The 19,505-nt window shown below is 38.8% G+C and overlaps 2 protein-coding genes across 3 annotated transcripts in view; one reads left to right on the top strand and one right to left on the bottom strand.

Annotated features, from left to right (window-relative positions):
- wdr27 (WD repeat domain 27) overlaps nucleotides 1-9,698 on the bottom strand; it is a 48,347-nt gene extending 38,649 nt beyond the window's left edge. The window contains exons 1-12 of the mRNA XM_061039566.1: nucleotides 9,422-9,698; nucleotides 8,563-8,704; nucleotides 8,168-8,292; nucleotides 7,841-7,954; nucleotides 7,314-7,365; nucleotides 7,063-7,133; nucleotides 6,868-6,982; nucleotides 6,682-6,784; nucleotides 5,052-5,143; nucleotides 3,984-4,048; nucleotides 3,426-3,538; nucleotides 2,508-2,581 (exon numbers count right to left, since the gene is read on the bottom strand). Coding sequence (XP_060895549.1) covers nucleotides 2,508-2,581; nucleotides 3,426-3,538; nucleotides 3,984-4,048; nucleotides 5,052-5,143; nucleotides 6,682-6,784; nucleotides 6,868-6,982; nucleotides 7,063-7,133; nucleotides 7,314-7,365; nucleotides 7,841-7,954; nucleotides 8,168-8,292; nucleotides 8,563-8,704; nucleotides 9,422-9,556 — 1,201 coding nt within the window. The 5' untranslated portion in view covers nucleotides 9,557-9,698. The remainder of the gene's footprint in view (nucleotides 1-2,507; nucleotides 2,582-3,425; nucleotides 3,539-3,983; nucleotides 4,049-5,051; nucleotides 5,144-6,681; nucleotides 6,785-6,867; nucleotides 6,983-7,062; nucleotides 7,134-7,313; nucleotides 7,366-7,840; nucleotides 7,955-8,167; nucleotides 8,293-8,562; nucleotides 8,705-9,421) is intronic.
- A 2,949-nt stretch (nucleotides 9,699-12,647) lies between these two features.
- psme4a (proteasome activator subunit 4a) overlaps nucleotides 12,648-19,505 on the top strand; it is a 35,549-nt gene continuing 28,691 nt past the window's right edge. The window contains exons 1-4 of one of the 2 annotated variants that reach the window (XM_061039559.1): nucleotides 12,648-13,343; nucleotides 16,089-16,229; nucleotides 16,529-16,645; nucleotides 18,053-18,109. In XM_061039559.1, the coding sequence (XP_060895542.1) occupies nucleotides 13,147-13,343; nucleotides 16,089-16,229; nucleotides 16,529-16,645; nucleotides 18,053-18,109 (512 nt within the window). In that variant the 5' untranslated portion in view covers nucleotides 12,648-13,146. The remainder of the gene's footprint in view (nucleotides 13,344-16,088; nucleotides 16,230-16,528; nucleotides 16,646-18,052; nucleotides 18,110-19,505) is intronic. The other variant, XM_061039560.1, reaches the window with a different exon arrangement.

Raw genomic sequence — 19,505 nt, 5'->3', positions numbered from 1 at the left:
AGAAGTGACAATGATTTGTTTTACGGCTTTGGCTGCCTGCACTAGAAGGACCCAGGCTCAGACGAGCCCTGGAGTCTATTCTAAAATAAACCACTGAGTCTTTCTCTCTCAGACAGCGAAGAGGAGATGGTAAAACTCAGACCTCCCTCTGAGTTGTTGAATGTTGCCCAGAAAAAGATTTTATAATTCAAGCTTCTAAAAATGTACCAACCATAGCAGGTAGAGTATATATGTGTCTGAGATATTATTCTGACTGTAACCAGACTCTCTGGTATGAGTTATTGCCTTATTGAACTGTGGAAAGTAGGACACTCAGTAGGAGAAGAAAGAGTTCAGAGGCACGCTCAACTTAAGACTGAAGGAATTGTGGATCCGGAGCCAAACTTTTGGTCTGACAGCAAAAGAAATCATGTAGAAACCTAAAGAATATGTTGAACACGTGTACCATGTGTCGAGCATACTACAGGAATAAAAGAGGGAAACAAATGTAATACTACCTGTAGGTATGTGAAAAAAACATACACCACTATGTGAGAGTCAAATGGAGAGCTGGCTGTGAAGTAGATTCACTGACCTAAAACTAACAAAGCATACGTTAAAACAGAAGCCTGACAGTAATTTTATTGCCTGTTATCGCCTCCATTAGTTTTATTTATTCAATAGTTTTTATTTTATCGCTTAACTTCTTTTCACTGCTGTCAAATTTAGCCTGACGTCTTCATTACCTTCATTCCTGTCATGAAGAAATGACACGCTCAAATTGGCAGAGGTATCTGTTTAGAGCAAGAAAAAATATATATTTTTGGCCAGCTGATCAATTATTTTAATGCAGTAGTCAGGACAACGATATTTTGTCCAACCCCTATTTCTATTCCTTTTTATTTGTCTTATCGGTGTTTTTGCTTTACCTCCTTTTTTATAGCTTTTATCTCTATCTCTTTTAATTGCTTACATCGTCTTACATCCTTTCTCCCTTTGGTCTCAATCTATGAAGCTCTTATGATGTTGGGTAAATTATGTTAGTTGGGTTTTTGTATCTACGTTCTTATGTGTTGGAGGTTTGTTGTTGTCCTTTGGGTTGTTTTGTGTTGGGTTCTTGTGCTTTGTTCACATGTATGCTCCTCCTCCATGTGTCAAAACACTTTTTAAGCCCCTGTTTTCAAAGGTGCTATACAAATAAAGTTATTATAATTATTATGAGCATCCAGAGTTTGAAGTCTGTTCCTCTATTTTATTAGACGTTGATGACATCTTTGGAGACTTAGGCAGCTTTTTGAATAATAGTTAAATATTCCTGATAAAGAGGAACTCTTAATAACTTATGTAACACTTTCATCTGTATTTTTTTGTTTACTGGTTTAACGGATCTCTATGGATAACTAAAAGTCATTCAAAGTGAGTAATGAGAAAGCATTTGAGGGCCATACAATGCTAATTGCCGCCTTAGTAGCCCCCTGATGTCCATACTATAAAACAACTTAATCCAGGCAGCCACGCTTCAGAGACGTGACATCATGTAAAATGCAGCTGAATTTCATCACCTCAGAAAGCCAACGGGCCTGGTTTACTTCATGATTATGTTACATAGAAGTGTGACATGGCAATAGATATCTAATCTGCACTCACAGTTCTCTTAAAAGAGCCCTGTCAGACATGTGCCAGATTTACAATGGAAGAACGTTTTCTGTTCCAGGAGTCTCAGAGGTTTATGGTGTAATTTGTATATAATTCTGCAGATATCCTCAAGAATACAGGGATGCAGGGGGGCAGCATGGCGAGTTTCACTGGTCCGTAAATGTTTGTGGTTTTTGGTCTGACAACGCAGTCACGCAGTACCTCTAGACTCCCCTGAAGAATCCCCTACTTAGTCTGGCACTGGCAGCTCTCCTCACTCCAGCTGTGTGGAGTCTGCCTCATAGTGGCTTTCTCTGTATAAAGCTCTCCATAAGGATAACATGTAAACCACAGTATGCTGTACTGTAGGTCTCGAGCAGAATAGTTTCAATCTGCCAGATCCTAATGATATGCCAAAGTACCGCAAAAAAGGCTCATTTTACGAAGAAATCCACGACTGCAAGAAGACACCGCACAACCAAACGGGCCAAAAAGTGAGAAAACTGTCTGTCCAAACTTTTTGTTCTTGCTGCATGATATGAAGTACCTATGTGTCAAATGAAAGCTGAAGGGAAGTTAATTAATGCCACATCAGCACTCATAAAAAAAAAGAAAATCTTCCCTCTCCTCTATATTTACTGATAATGAGGAGGTTCTCAGTAGCTCCTTATTATAGCCAAACATAATGAATTTAAACCTACGATAATCACATTATGAATAAATCCTCTGTGTCCAAGCAAAACAGACAATGATCACGTCATGGAGCAAACTTAAAAATGGGTCACTTTTGAAGCCAAAGTCATCAACAGGCAGAAGCTCCCTTTTTTATTTTATTTGCAGGAGCATTATTGAAAGGTTTGTGAGTTTTTCAGAATAACAGGGATGATGCTGACCTTTCTTTTTTGGATTCATGGCCTCCCTCTTCTTTAACTCGGCATTCAGAGGAGACTCTGGCAGTGGAGGAGAACTGCAAACACGGGAGGGGTGAGATGGGGGGAAAAGAGTTACTGGAAATGAAGGAGCTCAGCATTTTTCCACAGTTGTGGATTATTAGTCCCTCTTATTCTCAGTACCATGATGCCGTTGACTCATGAAATTCCAGATGGCAGGAATGGTTATAATGGGCCAGGTTAATATGGAAAGGTCAGAATTAGAATGAGCAACATACAGGAGGCCAACTAAATAAAAAAAGACCCCACTCACTTATCCTGTATGATAAAGCAACAAGTATACAACTTTTGGGCATCTCATTTCCACAAACGTAATCATGCTTAGGCTCATAAATAACAAATGTTCTAGTAAAAACACACATAACATTAATGAAATTATCATCATTATTTATTGGTGCTGCTGGATTTTGCTAAATTGATAATTTTAAGGAGGTACCAGTAATACCTGAATGACTTTTATGACTTCTCCAGTGGACAATTCCAACTTTTTGGCATTTTTAGAGCAAAGTTATTGTGAGCAGAATTTCTGGACCAGGGTGTTAATCGAGTCCTGACGATTTTATTAAAACTCATGTGGATTGAAAAGCTCAACTCATAAAAAAGTTCCACAGTGTAGTCATTCACTGAGCAAAGATGTTCCAGACTATAACTTTATAACGACATTAGCAACAGAAAGCAGCTCTTTCTAATGCCAGTGTCTTTGTAGACCGTTTCCTGATAAGGAGTGTACTATTGTCACTGAATAGTCAAATCGAATGTCATTGCAGTATATTTTTATTTACAGAGCACCTTCCTCGCTTGGTTACGTCCCTCATATCTGGTGAAGCGACACCAGGTATTTGCCATAGACTCCATGTTTACCTTGAAAACACTGAAAAGCCATTCCCACATGGCGGGGTCCCCTGGTGGTCACACAGACTTAACTCCAACAGGACCACACTTGGAGTAAACAAAGAGCTCACTAACAAAAACATCTGTAAAAAAAAAAAGAAAAAAAAAGAAAACGGTATTAACCCATGACTGTTTTGAAAAAATATTTATATACATGCTAAATATCACTGGGTTAATTATTTACCAAGCCTGGGCCACTGGATTAATATACCCAAAGCCCTACATTTGTATTTGATTAAGTAAACCCCATTTATTGACCCATGCTAGATAAATCTTTAACCCAGGAAAAAAGTCAAGCATAATAGAGACGAGCAACTTAACAGGTTATTTTAGTAATTGCAGAATCTTCAGCAAGGTGTCTTACCGGTACTCAATGATTACTCAAACAGATATCTGATTAGTGATTCTTTACAAGCATCCTTAGTTCATACTGTGATTTACGCCAACTGAATGACAGGGGTCTAGTTAAAAGGACATTTCAAAGCTGTTGGTTATTATGAATTATCAATATTTCATTAAATTACTCACAGAGTTATCCGACTCTCGAGAGATTGTCCATGACCCAGCCATTGTGATGCTCAAGTTGGTAAAATCTAGAAGAATGAACAAGACTCATGGATTTGGGTAAGTTTTAGTATCCATAGAAAAACTGAAATTAAAAGATTTAACATAATACTGTTTTGTGTCCATTCACATGTATGGGTGACAGAGTGGCATGCAATTTTCATCAAAGCTAAGCCACCCAGAATGGTTCCTCCCATAACTCAACAAACTGCAGTTTATACTGTTGACAACTAGAATCTTCTAAACTCCTGGAATTGGAAAAAAAAATGTATGTGTTTAAAGTTGGTCATTCAACCCAACTATGAGGTTACCTGTGGGGTACCACAAGGATCAATCTTGGGACCATTTCTTTTTTATTTGTGCTGTCACTGGGCTGTGTCATCTGGAGACATCTCTTTTAATAGCTATGCCGATTACACGTAAGTTTTAATTTGCTGTTTCCCCTGATGACATCAAGCTGATTAACCCACTTTTTAAAAAAAACTTTATTTAAAGGTATATTGGCAACTTTCAATCCAGATCCTCAGCGCACCGCTTCCCCTCCTCCCCCACCTCTCCCTTAGTGTAATGACCGAGTGCAGCCATTTGTTGGACTGAACTCCCTCCAGGTATGCAGCCCAAAGATGATTCGGTTCTTATCTCTATGAAGTATTTCAGACTGACAAAGTCGAACAAAGTATTTCTTTGGTCTGCAAAAAAATGTGTTCTTGTGACGACACTCAGCCATTGTGCCACCACACTTCATACATTTATGTCTTTTTTAATGGTGTGCATTAGTCCCTTATTGTCAATCACCGGTTAAATACAAGTATTTTGCAGAGGTTCATGTACTTCTCCTGAAAGATACATTCTTAGCCTAGGTGCAAGTAAATGGGATATACATTCAAAGTGGCTTATTCCCTTAAGATTTCAATCACAGTGGGTGTTTTTTGAACTCAAAATGAAGTGATGAGTTTATTCTTGTGCAAAAATGGTTAAGCATATCACTGCCCTACAGGAGCAGTCACAGAGGACATATCAAGTTTGGCCTACCTTTGAAGTATATTGCTGTTAGGAGTTCTGAGGAAGCAAGATCCACCACATACAGGCCATCAGTGCTTCCAATACATATCCGACTGTTGTCTCTGCAGGGCCCAAAAATAATGGATGGAAAAACAGAGTTACAGGATTTCCCTCAAAGGCAGTTTTTCTTTTGCCAGATCATTTGTGGAATGATATTTTAACCACATAATAGGAAAAACATACAGTTGTGATGGAGTGTCAAAGAATGTTCCCCACAGGACTCTACATTTTTTTCAAGTCTCCTTTGACTTCATGCAGTCTAAGCTAAATAAACCCAGCATGATGGAAACTCTAGTGAAGAAAGAAGAGACATTTGAGCCCTTTCAGGATGCTTTTAACCCACTGAACTATAGGCTCAGGTTATGATGTAGTTGGGCAAGCTTTAAAACTTAGTGCATCATAACTTTCATATTGGGAAGGTATTCTTATGATGAGATGATATTGCTGTCAATCTTTTGGAGTTTATCGCTACTTACCTTGATTACTAATTTGAAGCATCAGACCTATTTTTGATTATCAAGAATATACGCAAGCTATCATGCTATCACGGCCGTTTCAGCGGGTCATGTAAAAAGTAACCCTTCCAGCTGCGCGTTATCCCGTTTCACATCTGAGTAATATTGTTTTACTTGTGGAAGCCCATCAAATGGAAGTCAGTAAAGCAGCTTTGCTCAAGTATCCGAGAGTAAGGATGTTAATGCTGCTCTGAGATCATATGCTTTGCTCGGGTAAATAAGGAATCAACGTCCATTTCATTCCAGTGGTCCACAAAACACAGAGAGTTAGGCCTGTGGTTTTTAAGTGCCTGCTTCCTGTCATAACATCAAATGTTTTAACAGCCTGAAAACGTTTATGCTACGAGCCTGCAAAGTTTCCTGTGATGTGTGAAGTTTCCTGTGACTGCGAGGACACATGCATCAATTAGCCCACAAAGATGAAGTGTTTTTTCCAAGCTTTTGTGACACTATAACATCCATAGTGTCCACAACAGAAATGAACAGCACATTGTTCTTTTTTAATACCAACTGAATATGACCTGCTGTTGTAAGATTTTCCTGGATGACATGCAGTTTCACTTTCTTGAAGTTAGAGCAAAATTGAGCTCTTGAGAGGCCACCATTTTTAAAGTATCGTGTCTTGCTTTTATATTAGGATTCCTTGTCACAAATGAAGTTAAACAGTCCCTCCTCATGGTAACATCACCTAAAACATGTTTAATTCTCTTTAGCACTTTGGAATGAGACTGCTCTCTGTGCTGAAACACTCTCTCTTGTGAAACGTGTGATGTCCTGTGACTTTTCTGTTCCTGGACGACAACCAAGGTTGAAATCAATCTTTATTTGTAAAGCGCCAATTCATGAGAAATGTTTTCTCAAGACACAAAAAGAGCAGGTAAAAGACCTTACTCTTTGTTTAATCCACATTTGCTGAGCATTGCAATATTACAGTTTTGTTTTTTTTAGCATTGCAACTTGTTAAAGAGTAAAGCAACACCTTCTGCAATTGCAAGTCAAGTCCCAGTTCAACGCTGCACTAATTTTCCCCTTCCCTAACAAAGGTTTTACTGTGTTAATGAATAATATGATGAAGGTCCACTTACTTTGCATGCTCATTGCTGTCGTCAGTAAATAAGCTATATAAAGCCATTTTGAGGACAGGTTTTGAAGTCTCCATATTTTCTTCACACGATTGTTCTGTGACCCCTGCAAGAAAGTATCAAGAAAGGAGTTTAATCCATAAAGCAATTCAAACTTTTCTTTTTTATTTGATTGATCAGGAACATTACCTTCTTCATGGCTCACAGTCCCATGGTGGATTTGATATCTTTTTTCCATCTTTTCAATGTCCATTTTGGTCACCAGGTGACACTTGTGGTCATCAGGGAGAGAGAAGCACCACAACTAAACCAGATAGAGGTGTGTTACACTTCACAGCATGTCAAGTTTAAGTCTATAAAGTGTTCAGGGTCTACGACACTAACCTGTCCATCAGTTGAGCCTGTGATAAAGTGCCTGTTCTCCTCCAAGAAGAACACGCTCAGCAGTGGAGAGGCTGAAGAAAAGAAGGATTTGCCTTAGATTATAATATTACTTTATTACTTAGCAAGGCCCTGGCTCCTCTACATACCGGTAAGGAACTTCACAAAGCAGGCCATTTGAAACGTGGTACTAATAGCATCAATTAATGTTATTGACGATGACATAACTAAGTCGCTCTAAAGTGATCCCATACCTGAAAGAACCGAAGACTGGTAGCAAACAGATTCAGTTTTTAAATCCCACACCTGAGAAGTGACAACAAAAAACAATTACTGTTTTAATTAAAATGTGTGTGTGTGTGTGTGTGTGTGTGTACTATATGTTATCTTTTGTGTATAAAACTTTATGTGTCCAACAGACAAACACAAAGGTGACAATAAAAGTAATACAAAAAATACATTTGACTTTTCTAGCAATTTTCTGAGTACTAAAAGACGCTAAATGAAGAATAATAAAACAAAGAAATCATCTTAGGGAAGAAGGATGAGAACAGAGTTTGTGAGTGGTTGAAGAGGAGAGTTTTTAGGGATTTCATGAAGGTGGAGAGTGAGGGGGGGTCTCTGATGTTTGTTTGGGAGTGAGTTCCAGAGGCGGGGATCAGCAATGGAGAAGGCCCTGACCCCCCCAGGACCGATAGTTAGTCCGGCAGGAGGTTTGCTGAGAGTGCGGGTGGGAGTAACCATTGTTACATGTTTTAATTTGTGAATCAAAAGTCGGTACCTTAAAAGTGCGATCCTCTGACGTGGTGACCAGAACGTCTTTATTCCAGGGACAGAACTCTGCTGAAGTAACGGGTGCGAGATGGCGTTTCAAAGTAGAGATCATTTCATGTTTCTGATGTGGAAAATAAATATATTAAAACTTTGATAACATGAATAGATTTCTTTGATTGCAACCGAACCACCACAAAGGACAAACATTACACTTCTTTCACGAGATATTATGTGGTACAAATCCACCCGGAAAATCTTTTTTGATTTGATATGAACAACAGAAACATCACATATTAAGCCAGAAAGTATTCAGCCATTGTGCATCAGTTCCTACCTTTGAGCTGAGAATATATACTGTTGATCCTGAACATGCAGCCACTCGTTCATCAGAGAAACAGAACGAAAGGTTGACAACTTCCCCCAGCAAAGACCCGATAACTATTCCAGCTGCAACTTTCCCTGAAGAAAGAAAAAAGTATATATCTAGAGCATGAGAAGTCAATGACCAGAGGAGAAATGAGTGAACAATCTGGCCACAAGATGGCAGGCTGGTAAAGATTTTCACTCAGGAAAAAGACTATATCCTCAGTTCAACATGTAAAATATGTGTAAAGGTGTCCCCTACAGTTGAGTTTGGTGAATTAAAAATCACAAAATTGAACTTGTGAAACTCTGACCAGCAGAGCAGCTTCATTTTCTATTTCAACACACGCATAACTTTCTCCTCACCCTCCTGTGTTCTCCTCTGGCACCTTTCAATATCCCAGACGATGACATAATCAGCAGACGCAGAGCAGAGGAGAACAGGTCTGCTTCCTTTTCCAAAAGTCATGGCACATATCTCCCCATGGTGGCCGGTAAGCAGCAGGGGCTGAAGATAAACATTAAGAGTCAAATAAAATAAGTAATAAATGACAGTCAACTTAAAACATGGTTAGTGTACGCACCCCATGAAAAGAGGCTGTAAAGTATGTAGTCCTCAAAGCGGGTGGCCGAGTTCAAATCTGATCTGCTGCTCTATCCTGCATGTCATTCCCACTCTGTCACTCTGGTTTGATTTTCTGTGTTTTGCATATCGCAATGTACAGTATATCGTTGAAAAGATGCAATCTCAGACAGACAGACAGACAGACAGATCAGACAGACAGACAGACAGATCAGATAGACAGACAGACAGATAGACAGACAGACAGACAGACCGATAGATAGACAAATAGATAGACAGACAGACAGACAGACAGACAGACAGACAGACAGATCAGATAGACAGACAGATAGACAGACAGACAGACAGATAGATATCTTCTATAAAAGTGAAGAGATATACTGTATGTGGCCAGTTTGTGCAAATAATAAAGAAAATGTTAGTTTACCTTTATCAGAATTATAATAATTGTGTTATATAAGTCATAAAACTACAGAACAATGAGCCTAAATGAACATGACCTGGTGATAACACGTTTAGACCCGAAACATAAATTACAAAGACTTTACATCCTTATGGTAATTGTTGAAATCCTCACAGAAATAAACATCAGAAGGTGTTTTGTTAACCAAACAACGACAACAACAACAACAACATACGTACCTTCTTCTCTGTGTCAACATTACAGTAAATCAGCATGTCCTTGCCGTGCACCGGAACACCACAATAACCGTGACAGCATGCGAGCTGCCGGTGTGACAGCAGTCTGTCACAGGTCAAACTCAGCTTCTCCAGCATCGTGTTTACTCCTGTCAGGACGAATTTAGCGCTAAATAATCCCCTGGTTGGAGAGTCAGTATCACAAGGGAGGACTTCTGCTAGTTTTCTGAAGTTGGGCTATTTTGGGCTAACGTTAGCACACCGGAGAGCCTGTTCGACGCAGAAGTTTCAGTTGGACAAACGTTGCTATGGAAACCGACACGACGCTAGATTCTGTTTCAAAGATCGTCTATAATAAAGTGACGTTTCACTAAGTTTGAACTCAAGAATCCACGTTGTCGGTTATAATTGTCAAGTGTTTAATCACATTCCAGTTTTGGCAGGATCTTTACAGTGGGTAAAACACTGGAACTGATAACCCATCCTCTGAACCTCTTTAGATTATGATTCATATGGATGATCTTCCAAGAAAGGTGTCTTAACATGGTCGACTTAATTATCTAATGTGTAAATATCACATAACACATAAATGCAAGTGGAATAACAACAAACTATCCATTACCTATTTTAAGATTATTTTTTTTACAATACTTAGGGCTATCTTTTTGTGATGTCTGAAAATAGTTCCTAAAAATTCAATCTGAAGCTATGTCTTTGTCCTTAATATTTTAGGTTAGTACTTAAGGTATATTTCTTTGTAGTTAACTTTTTTTCACCCCACCCCCCTCCCTCCAGTGTTTAAATGTCTTTATTTTTAAGGTATTTTTAGTTGAATTTATTATTTATTTATTATACTGTATCTGAAGTATGTTTTACATGTACTGTATACTTTTGTGTTTCGTATGCAAACCTTTGAATTCCCTATACATTTTGTTCAATAAAGTAAGTATGTATTTGCTTCTTCTAGATAGATAATTTCACACACTCTAGGGGTGATCAGTGAATATGTTATTCAAAAATCCCTGAACACTTTACTTTTGTATCTGTATCTGAACGTGAATAATCCAAAATGGAAAGAACCCTCGTGGATTAAAGAGGGTCTTCGAAGTACGTCCAGAGTGGGACCTCTTCTTTTATGTCCCAAGATTTGTTGTTTTCTTGTGCCTCTGAGTTTTACCACCAGATGGCAGTGACTGCTTATCTCGTACTGGACAAGGTTGTTTAACCCACAATGTTAATACATAATCCTGATTTAGAAAATTATATGATCCATTTGCCATGAAGACGATTCAACAGTGATGACAAATTAATAAAAAATCTGAATTTATAGGAAATATTTTAGCTGCTTATTCCCCACTCCAAAATGATTGACTGAATTAATGAATCAAAAATGTCTCTGAACAGGATGGTTGTATTACTGTATTGTCCTTTCTGTATGTTTTAGTGTGTGTGATGATTTTGCTGTAGCAAAGCAGTGTTGGAAAATAGCCAGGGTTGTGGAAAGTTGTGGAAAGAGGATAACTCTTTTGTAGTCAAAACATGTGTTTCAGAACTTGCCCTTACTACAATAACAGTATGTTTGGCATATTTGATTATAGCTTTAAAGATGATCATGCTTTTTTCCTCATTGATCTATCTTTACCTGTTGCCAAGTTCCATATGCAAAAAATGTAAATCCACAAACTGAAAACCCCCCAATTCTCTGTTTTGAAGAAAGGAAGTGGAATTTTGTATACTGTAAAATTAATAGGCCAGGTTTATATTAACTTCAGTCTATACAATTACCCTGCTTTTATTTGGGACAACAATAATGCATGAGACTAGCAGGTAAGTCCTATCAGATGGGGCCTCCTTAGGGAGGTTTTCTACTGTCATTGCGAAATGTGTACATTTTTAGGCACTGCTGTGATGTAAGGTTTGACAGTCCTTGGGGGCCCACTACTGGCCTGGGTCCCCAAGCAGTTGCCTGCCTTGCCTGCCTTACAAGCAGTGCCTCTGGACAGTGGACATACCATAATAACAAGATAATTATCATGCTCAGAAGATTTTTTTTTTTACTTTTTGGGACTTCAGGGGCTCCGTACATTACCTTTACTGAGGTAGAGAAGAATATAGAATAGAACAGAACTACTTTATTGATCCCAAACTGGGAAATTGTGGCGTTACAGCAGCAGGTTGTCCAAACACACAATATGAGCAAATCTAAACACAATATAATATTAAATACAAAGTAAATAAGTACTAAAAATATCAAAACTAAGAATGGGAATATATACAACCAGGATTTAACTTAGCATTACTTAAATATGAAAGATTAAATCACCCTCTACACACCCTACTGGACAAACAGCGGAGCAGCTTCTCCAACAGACTGATTCAACTCCGCTGTCACAAGGACAGATACAAGAAATCTTTCTTACCGAAGGCCATAACTCTGTACAACAGCTCACCTCATGCGAACAGAGAACTGTCATCATGATAATATCTGTCTCTCCAAACTGTCATCTGTTCTGCACATGTTTAAATTTACAAATTATCCCAGCACTCATGTTCACTTCATTTGGCTGTCTACTCGCCGTTATATTGTATAGTTTCTGCTTATAATATGTCTACACTCATGCACTTTAACTTATGTCAATACTGTCCATTTACAACTCTTTTGCACATTTACATTTAATCTTCCATATTTAATTTACAACCATTTACGACTCTGTTTTTGCACATTTACATTTAATCTTCCATATTTAACCTTTCATATTTAAGACTAGTAATGCTAAGTTAAATCCTGGTTGTATATATTCCCATTCTTAGTTTTGATATTTTTAGTACTTATTTACTTTGTATTTAATATTATATTGTGTTTAGATTTACTCATATTGTGTGTTTGGACAACCTGCTGCTGTAACGCCACAATTTCCCAGTTTGGAATCAATAAAGTAATTCTATTCTATTCTTTTCTAAATGTGTAAAAACAGAGTTGTAAATGGACAGTATTGACATAGGGAGCTCTGCAATCAGTGATACATAAGTTAAAGAAAATACAACAGAGGACACGAAGTCTTAATTGGATTTGGAGTCATGCTGCTTCAGTATCTTCAGGATTAGCGTTTAAAAAAGCATGAATGGAGAAGAAGTGGGGGATTCTGGGTAATGCAGTTCTCGCGGCGTCTAGCGGAAGTGACGCGGGTGTTGTGAAGCTCGTAGGTCGTCGTCTCCTCTCCGCCGTTAGTTGGATGAATCAGTCGACGTTGACAGTCCTCGGGATATGACTGTGTGCTTTTGTAGTAGGGAGCTAACTTTAGCTAGACCGTTAGCCGGTTGTCAGGTGTTTTAGGATTCCGTGCCAACGCGTTTCCGTGTTCTTCGTTAGCCTTACTATTTGTAAACGATGACACTGATATAATGTTATTTTTTTATCGGTTTAGGGGGGGGGACTTAAGTTGAGCCAAATGGCTAACGCTAGCTAGCGTGTCATCAACTTGTGAATCAGATAACTTAGTCACCGTGTGGGCCATAACACCCTCTTCTTCTTCTTCTCCTTCTTCTTCTTCTTCAGAAAGGTGAGCTAGCTAAACGTAACACAGTCAGGTAGCTTAGCAACGAACTTGCACAGAGTGAGCTAGCCGGGTAGCTTAGCAACGAGCTGACTTTACACAGAAGTTGATTAATAATAATAATAATAATAAAGCTAGCATTGTGAAGCTAGCTGTTTGGGGGATTCTGTAATAATGAGAACGGTTCAGTCCGACACGCTGGGATTTGTTCCTCAGAAAGACATCGTGTACAACAAACTCCTGCCCTATGCGGACAGACTAGACGACGAGTCAAACGATATCTTGAGTAAAATAAAAGGAAACTTGTGTCGGGCTGTGCAGCTCAGAGAGATATGGCCCGGTGTGCTTTTCTGGACCAGGAAACTTTCCACGTAAGTAAAACAATCATCTTTATTTTCCTAAAGTCTCCCTACATGTGTTGATCTGTTTATAATGCTTTCAGTTTAAACCACAGAAAAAGTGCCACAGTAATAGCTAATAATAATAATAACTTTATTTATATAGCACCTTTTAAAAACACAGGTTTACAAAGTGCTTTGACAAACAACAACAAACTAAACACAGAAGAACATAAACAACCGCAAGAACAAACAAATACAAAATACTACAAATAATTAAATACAATTCAACAGAAAAGAACCCATAGTGCACGATACACAACAGATATATATAACCCGACCATCACAAGAACCATCATAAGAACCCAGGAAACACAAGAACCATCATAAGAACCCAGGAAACACAAGAACCATCACAAGAACCCAGGCAACACAAGAACCCAGGCAACACAAGAACCATCACAAGAACCCAGGCAACACAAGAACCATCATAAGAACCCAGGCAAAACAAGAACCATCACAAGAACCATCACAAGAACCCAGGAAAAACAAGAACCATCACAAGAACCATCACAAGAACCCAGGAAAAACAAGAACCATCACAAGAACCCAGGCAAAACAAGAACCATCACAAGAACCCAGGCAACACAAGAACCCAGGCAACACAAGAACCATCACAAGAACCCAGGAAACACAAGAACCCAGGCAAAACAAGAACCATCACAAGAACCCAGGCAAAACAAGAACCATCACAAGAACCCAGGGAACACAAGAACCATCACAAGAACCCAGGAAACACAAGAACCATCACAAGAACCCAGGCAAAACAAGAACCATCGCAAGAACCCAGTCAAAACAAGAACCATCGTAAGAACCCAGGAAACACAAGAACCATCACAAGAACCCAGGCAACACAAGAACCATCATAAGAACCCAGGCAAAACAAGAACCATCACAAGAACCCAGGCAAAACAAGAACCATCGCAAGAACCCAGGCAACACAAGAACCATCGTAAGAACCCAGGCAACACAAGAACCATCGTAAGAACCATCGTAAGAACCCAGGCAACACAAGAACCATCGTAAGAACCCAGGCAACACAAGAACCCAACAACACGAGCTGAGACCAAGAGGACCAAAGATTTAAAACACTGTGGTGTGTTCTCAATTTCTTGCTCTACAGCTGCTGATATTCACGATATTAATGCGATTCATTTGTCAGAGTACTGATGTGAATCTCGACACCTATGAATTGATTTTTAGCAGGATTTTACGATTAATCTTTACATCCTTAGTATATACAGTTGCTTTCATATTAAGTAGTCCTATGGCTGGGCGATATGCGTCAAAAATCACATCTTTATATTTTTAGCTGAATGGATTACAATGTATATCTCAATATTTTTATCATTTGAAGAATATAACAAAAAGTCAGCTTTAAAGGCTCAAATAGACTCGCTTTTGAATCAGGCATAGGCAAGATCAATAAAACATCATTGATTGAATAAAATAATCACAATAGGTCTCAACATGTGAAGATGACACGGATGTAGCAAGCTTGAGACAAACATGTGATTCTGGAGTACTTAAAAACATTTGTTGGTCCCCTCAAAGTTTTTTTTCAACGAAAGGCAATAACCGTCAAATAGATCCTGCCAGAGTTCCTCAGGCCCCAGCTTATTGCTGTAGGGTGACATTTAGCATATACTGTTTGCTAGGCTAACAGCTTGTCCCTGTTGCAACTGAACACTGTGGTGAATGACTTGCGTCTTTCACTGTAGCTTATCTCTGGCGGTGGCGAGAGCCTGTATTGCCCAATAGCCTGATGTGTTTTGAGGAGTGATTAAATGTTGGCTAACCATTTATGCCTAGAAACTACAAACCACCCTGTTGTACATGATTAGGGACAGTCATGGTTTCATAATGGGTGCTGTAAACTTTCAGACACATAACCTGACCCTGGCAGTGCAGCACAACAGTAGGTCGCTGTCATAACTGTTCTGGTGCTGGTTTTCTTTTACTTTTTCTGTGAAGCAGCGAGTCAGATGATTGATTTGATTTTATGGACTTGTATTCGGTTTCATGTTAACTAGCTTCAGGGTGTATTTCTTTTTGAACTCTGCTTTTGTAGAGAGGGTCATATAAGCAGTGTTGAACTTGTTTATCTATTGGAGGTTTAGTGTCAAACAGATAAGACATGCCATACCTTTTTCATTAGGAAGTAAAGGAAACGTACCATCTGAGAAAAAGGAGAGTATGCATACTTTTTAATTTATCCTGTGACCAATAAAACACATCATTGCATTTTGCCCTCTTTCTGCACTTACTAATCAGTTATTTAGTAATGAATCCCCATCCAGCAGCAATGAAAATATTGTCAACATAAACGGTGGATTACTCTGGGTGCTGTTTCATTTTGTTGTCCTTGGTTGCTGGGCTGTCTTTAATCCGTTTCAGTCCCCATTGCTGGCGCGTCGCTCTGTCCAAGAGTGAGTCACTGCCGGCTCAGAGAGATGGAAAGTTTACTGTGGGGTTGACCCAGATTCAGTTCACTGGTAGTTTGGCATTTTAATAGTTATGAAATATTTTTTGATGGTCAATTTTAATAAGTCTTAACTAACTAAATGAACCCGTGTACACATATACAACTTTATGAGATCTCACTTTGTTGTAACATAAACACTGGGTTTGTGTTTTACACATTGTCAGCCTCACTGCCCGCTTATTGTGCACGTTGAACTTGTAGCACTTTCCCTGACGTCTGCTCTTCTTATGTAGGTATATGAGACTGTATGGACGAAAGTTCAGCAAAGAAGACCATGTGCTCTTCATCAAGTTGCTGTACGAGCTAGTGACCATCCCTCGACTGGAGATCAGCATGATGCAGGGCCTCGCTCGGCTTCTTATCAACCTCCTCAAGTAAGAATGGACCCCTTCTGTTTTGTTCCAACACGCTCTTGAATGTCACAGTAAACAATCCTTTTGAGTGTTTTTGTTTACTCTGAGAGTAACCCTAAGTAACATGATATAAAAGCTGCAAACTCACTTTCGATAATCCGTTGTGCAACCTGATGTTTTTTTTCCCTTAAAGCCATTACGATGAGCTAGAATCTCTGTGCTTATTCCCACCCACCTGTATGTCTGACTCTTATGCATCTTTATGAATCATTCATAGAAATCTGATTCACATCTATCTGTATTTCTGATTCATCTCACAGGAAAAGGGAACTACTGTCGAGGGATGACCTTGAGCTGAACTGGAGACCGTTGTACGAGCTGCACGACCGGATTCTTTTCTCCAAGACTGAGCATCTGGGCCTCAACTGGTTTCCCAAGTATGCTTCTGAACTTCTTCTATCACTGTTATTAACATTTTTTTTACCATTATTACTTATTCCTATATCAGAGAGGAGATCGATGCACAATATTTTAACTGTACACACTTGATGGTCGGCTTTTAGTAGCCTGTATTGTTAACGTAATTGTTTTAGATTTTATACCTTGAAGTACATCGAGCTCCAGCAGAATGTGCGGTTGTGTTCACATTTATGTTTCTTTTCTCAGTAAAACTGAAATCTCTGACAATATAATTGTGAAGTGAGTAAGATGTATTTATTATTTGTACTAAGCAAAAACATGGAGGATAATCATCTTGGTCTTTCTTTATTAACCAAAAAGTTGCTGGTCATTTTAAAACTGTGATTCCATTTTTACTCGGAGCACAGTTTTACTTTTATTTATTTTTTATGTTGTTTACCCACCGCTAATGCAATAAAACACCTAACTGAATATTTCAAGATTCTATCCATTGTGGACAAAAACAACGTTGTTCACAAAGTTAATTTTGTGGTTTGACGACTTAACTTTAATTCAATGTAAACACAGAATATTTATTCCATCCCAGATTATTTGATATTTTCCCATCATAAAGTGAAGTAGATCCTTGAGTTAGTTTTGAAATAACTCTTGTAGGGTTGTCACAATAACAGATTTTTTTCAACCTTTGATGCGATTTGTCAATATCGATACCCCGGCAACAAAAATAGAAGTCCTAGGCACCCAGTGGTTGGTCATTTCATGTTTAGAATGACCAAAAATTACCAGCAAACACCTGCACACTGTGTGAATTTCACAAATACGTTGGCAACATTTTGGTACCCAAAGGTTTCCAACATATTCGTGCAATTAAGACAGTGCGCTCTTTCTTTGGTCGATAATAAGACTGAAGATCTGAAGCTCTTTTTAGCGTTGGTACTTTTTGATGCTGTTGGTCGTTTAAATAAAAAAGGAGATTGTAAAGTTGGTATCAAAAAGCATCAAACATCTCTTGGGTCATGGGTTTCACTTGTTCTAATAAAAACTAATTGTGGTTTTTGTATCGCTTGTTGGAGGAAAAAGGGGAACTCTTTGTTACATAATTTCCTCTTACTGACTCTTCTCTTTGACGTCTACTATCTTCTTCAAACCCTTCTTAAAAAAAATGTCCCATCGAGGTCCTTAGCAAGCAGTGCGAGGTGCTCTTTTATGGTGCCATGGGAACATTGTGTGTTTATCACGTCACAGCTGATGAAAACAAGCTGCTGCAGCCGATTGCCAGCTCACCTCTTTCCAAACCATACTAATGCCCACCAAACCCGTGATAAATTGTATAAGTTGATGCACAGTGTGTTCTCATTTAGAGGGATTGGCACTTTTTGTGTGCTGAATGTGTTCTTTATGCCTTTGTCTCCTTTCACATTCAGTTCTCCACGGCCTCGTTCATCCGCTAAACACATAATGCTAAAATTGGTTCAGAGGTGGTAAGGACAATACTTCTCTTTGTGTTTTATTTTGAATTCATCTTTTGAGGCACTTTTTTTTTTTTTTTTTTACATTGCATGTGAAGACAAAAAAAAAACACCCCATATGAAGCTTGTGACAGAGGACAAATCAAGACTTAATCAATGTTAACATTTCACCCATATCGGAGACTGTCGCACTGCAGCTAAAAAGGTTTTTCTTTTAACCATTAGGCGTTGACAATGGACTGTTGTTTCTTCAATATTTTTCAAGTATTTTTCATAATCTGTCATTTTATGCTTCTCAGTATTTCGTCTGTAGTGGATTATGTGGCAGGGATACAGTGACATCATGAGAAGGAGCGTGTACAGATGTAATGCAGTTAGAGACGTTACCCAACATAACACGTTTTACCTCATAAGCTATCAAGTGGCAAAATACATTATTAATTTCTCAGCAATTATCTACAACCACACTTCCTAAAAAGTTGGGACGTTGTGTAAAATCTAAAAAAAAAAAAAAAACACACAAAATGTGATGCTTTGCAATACAGTATCACCTCCTATTTAATTTAAAATGACACCAAGAGGGGGCGCAGGATACCCAAGCGGTTATGTCGTGGACCCCCATGTACAGAGGCTGTAGTCCTCGTCAGCAGCCGTGAGTTCGAGTCCAACCTCAGCCCTTTGCTGCATGTCGTCCCCCACTCTCGTCCCAACATTTCCTGTCTCTCAGCATTAAGCTGTCTTCTCCAATAAAGGTGAAAATGGCCCCCCAAAAAAAAAAAACACTCAGAAAATCGATCAAATGTTGAAACTGAGACATTTCATTGTTTTTGGAAAGTTATATGCCCATTTTAAAGTTGCTGCCAGCAACACGTTTCCAACAAGTTGGGTCAGGGTCATGTGTACCACTCTGCTGCATACCTTTCTTTTTTAAGCGTTTTAGGAACTGAGGAGACCATAAACAAAAGGAAATATTTATGTTATTTTGAAAGTGTAATGTTTTCCCATTCTTGCTTAATGTGGGATTTCAGCTGCTGAATAGTTCAGCGTCTCCTTCGTCTTGTTCTATGCCTCATAATGCGCCAAACATTTTCAGTGGGGGTCAAGTCCAGACTGCAGGAAGGCCAGTTCGTCCTCCTGGATTTTTTTTTTACTATGGCACCATGCTGCTGTTATAGGTTCAGGATGTGGTTTCCCTAAAAAATAAGTTGTTTATTTGGCTTAATATGTTGCTCCAAAACCTGTATATATGGTTCAGCACTAATGGAGTTTTCACAAATGTCCAGGTTACCACTGCCCTGTGCACTAATGCCCCCCCCCATACCATCATGGATGCTGGATTCTGAACTGTGCACCAATGACAATCCGGATGGTCCTTCTCCTCTTAAGCTTGGAGAACGGGTCGGGTAGC

The sequence above is a fragment of the Labrus mixtus genome, chromosome 6 (assembly GCF_963584025.1).
Source record: "Labrus mixtus chromosome 6, fLabMix1.1, whole genome shotgun sequence".
NCBI classification, from domain to species: Eukaryota; Metazoa; Chordata; class Actinopteri; order Labriformes; family Labridae; genus Labrus; species Labrus mixtus.
Note: the sequence above shows the minus strand (reverse complement) of the source record. Positions and strands in the feature narration are given on the sequence as shown.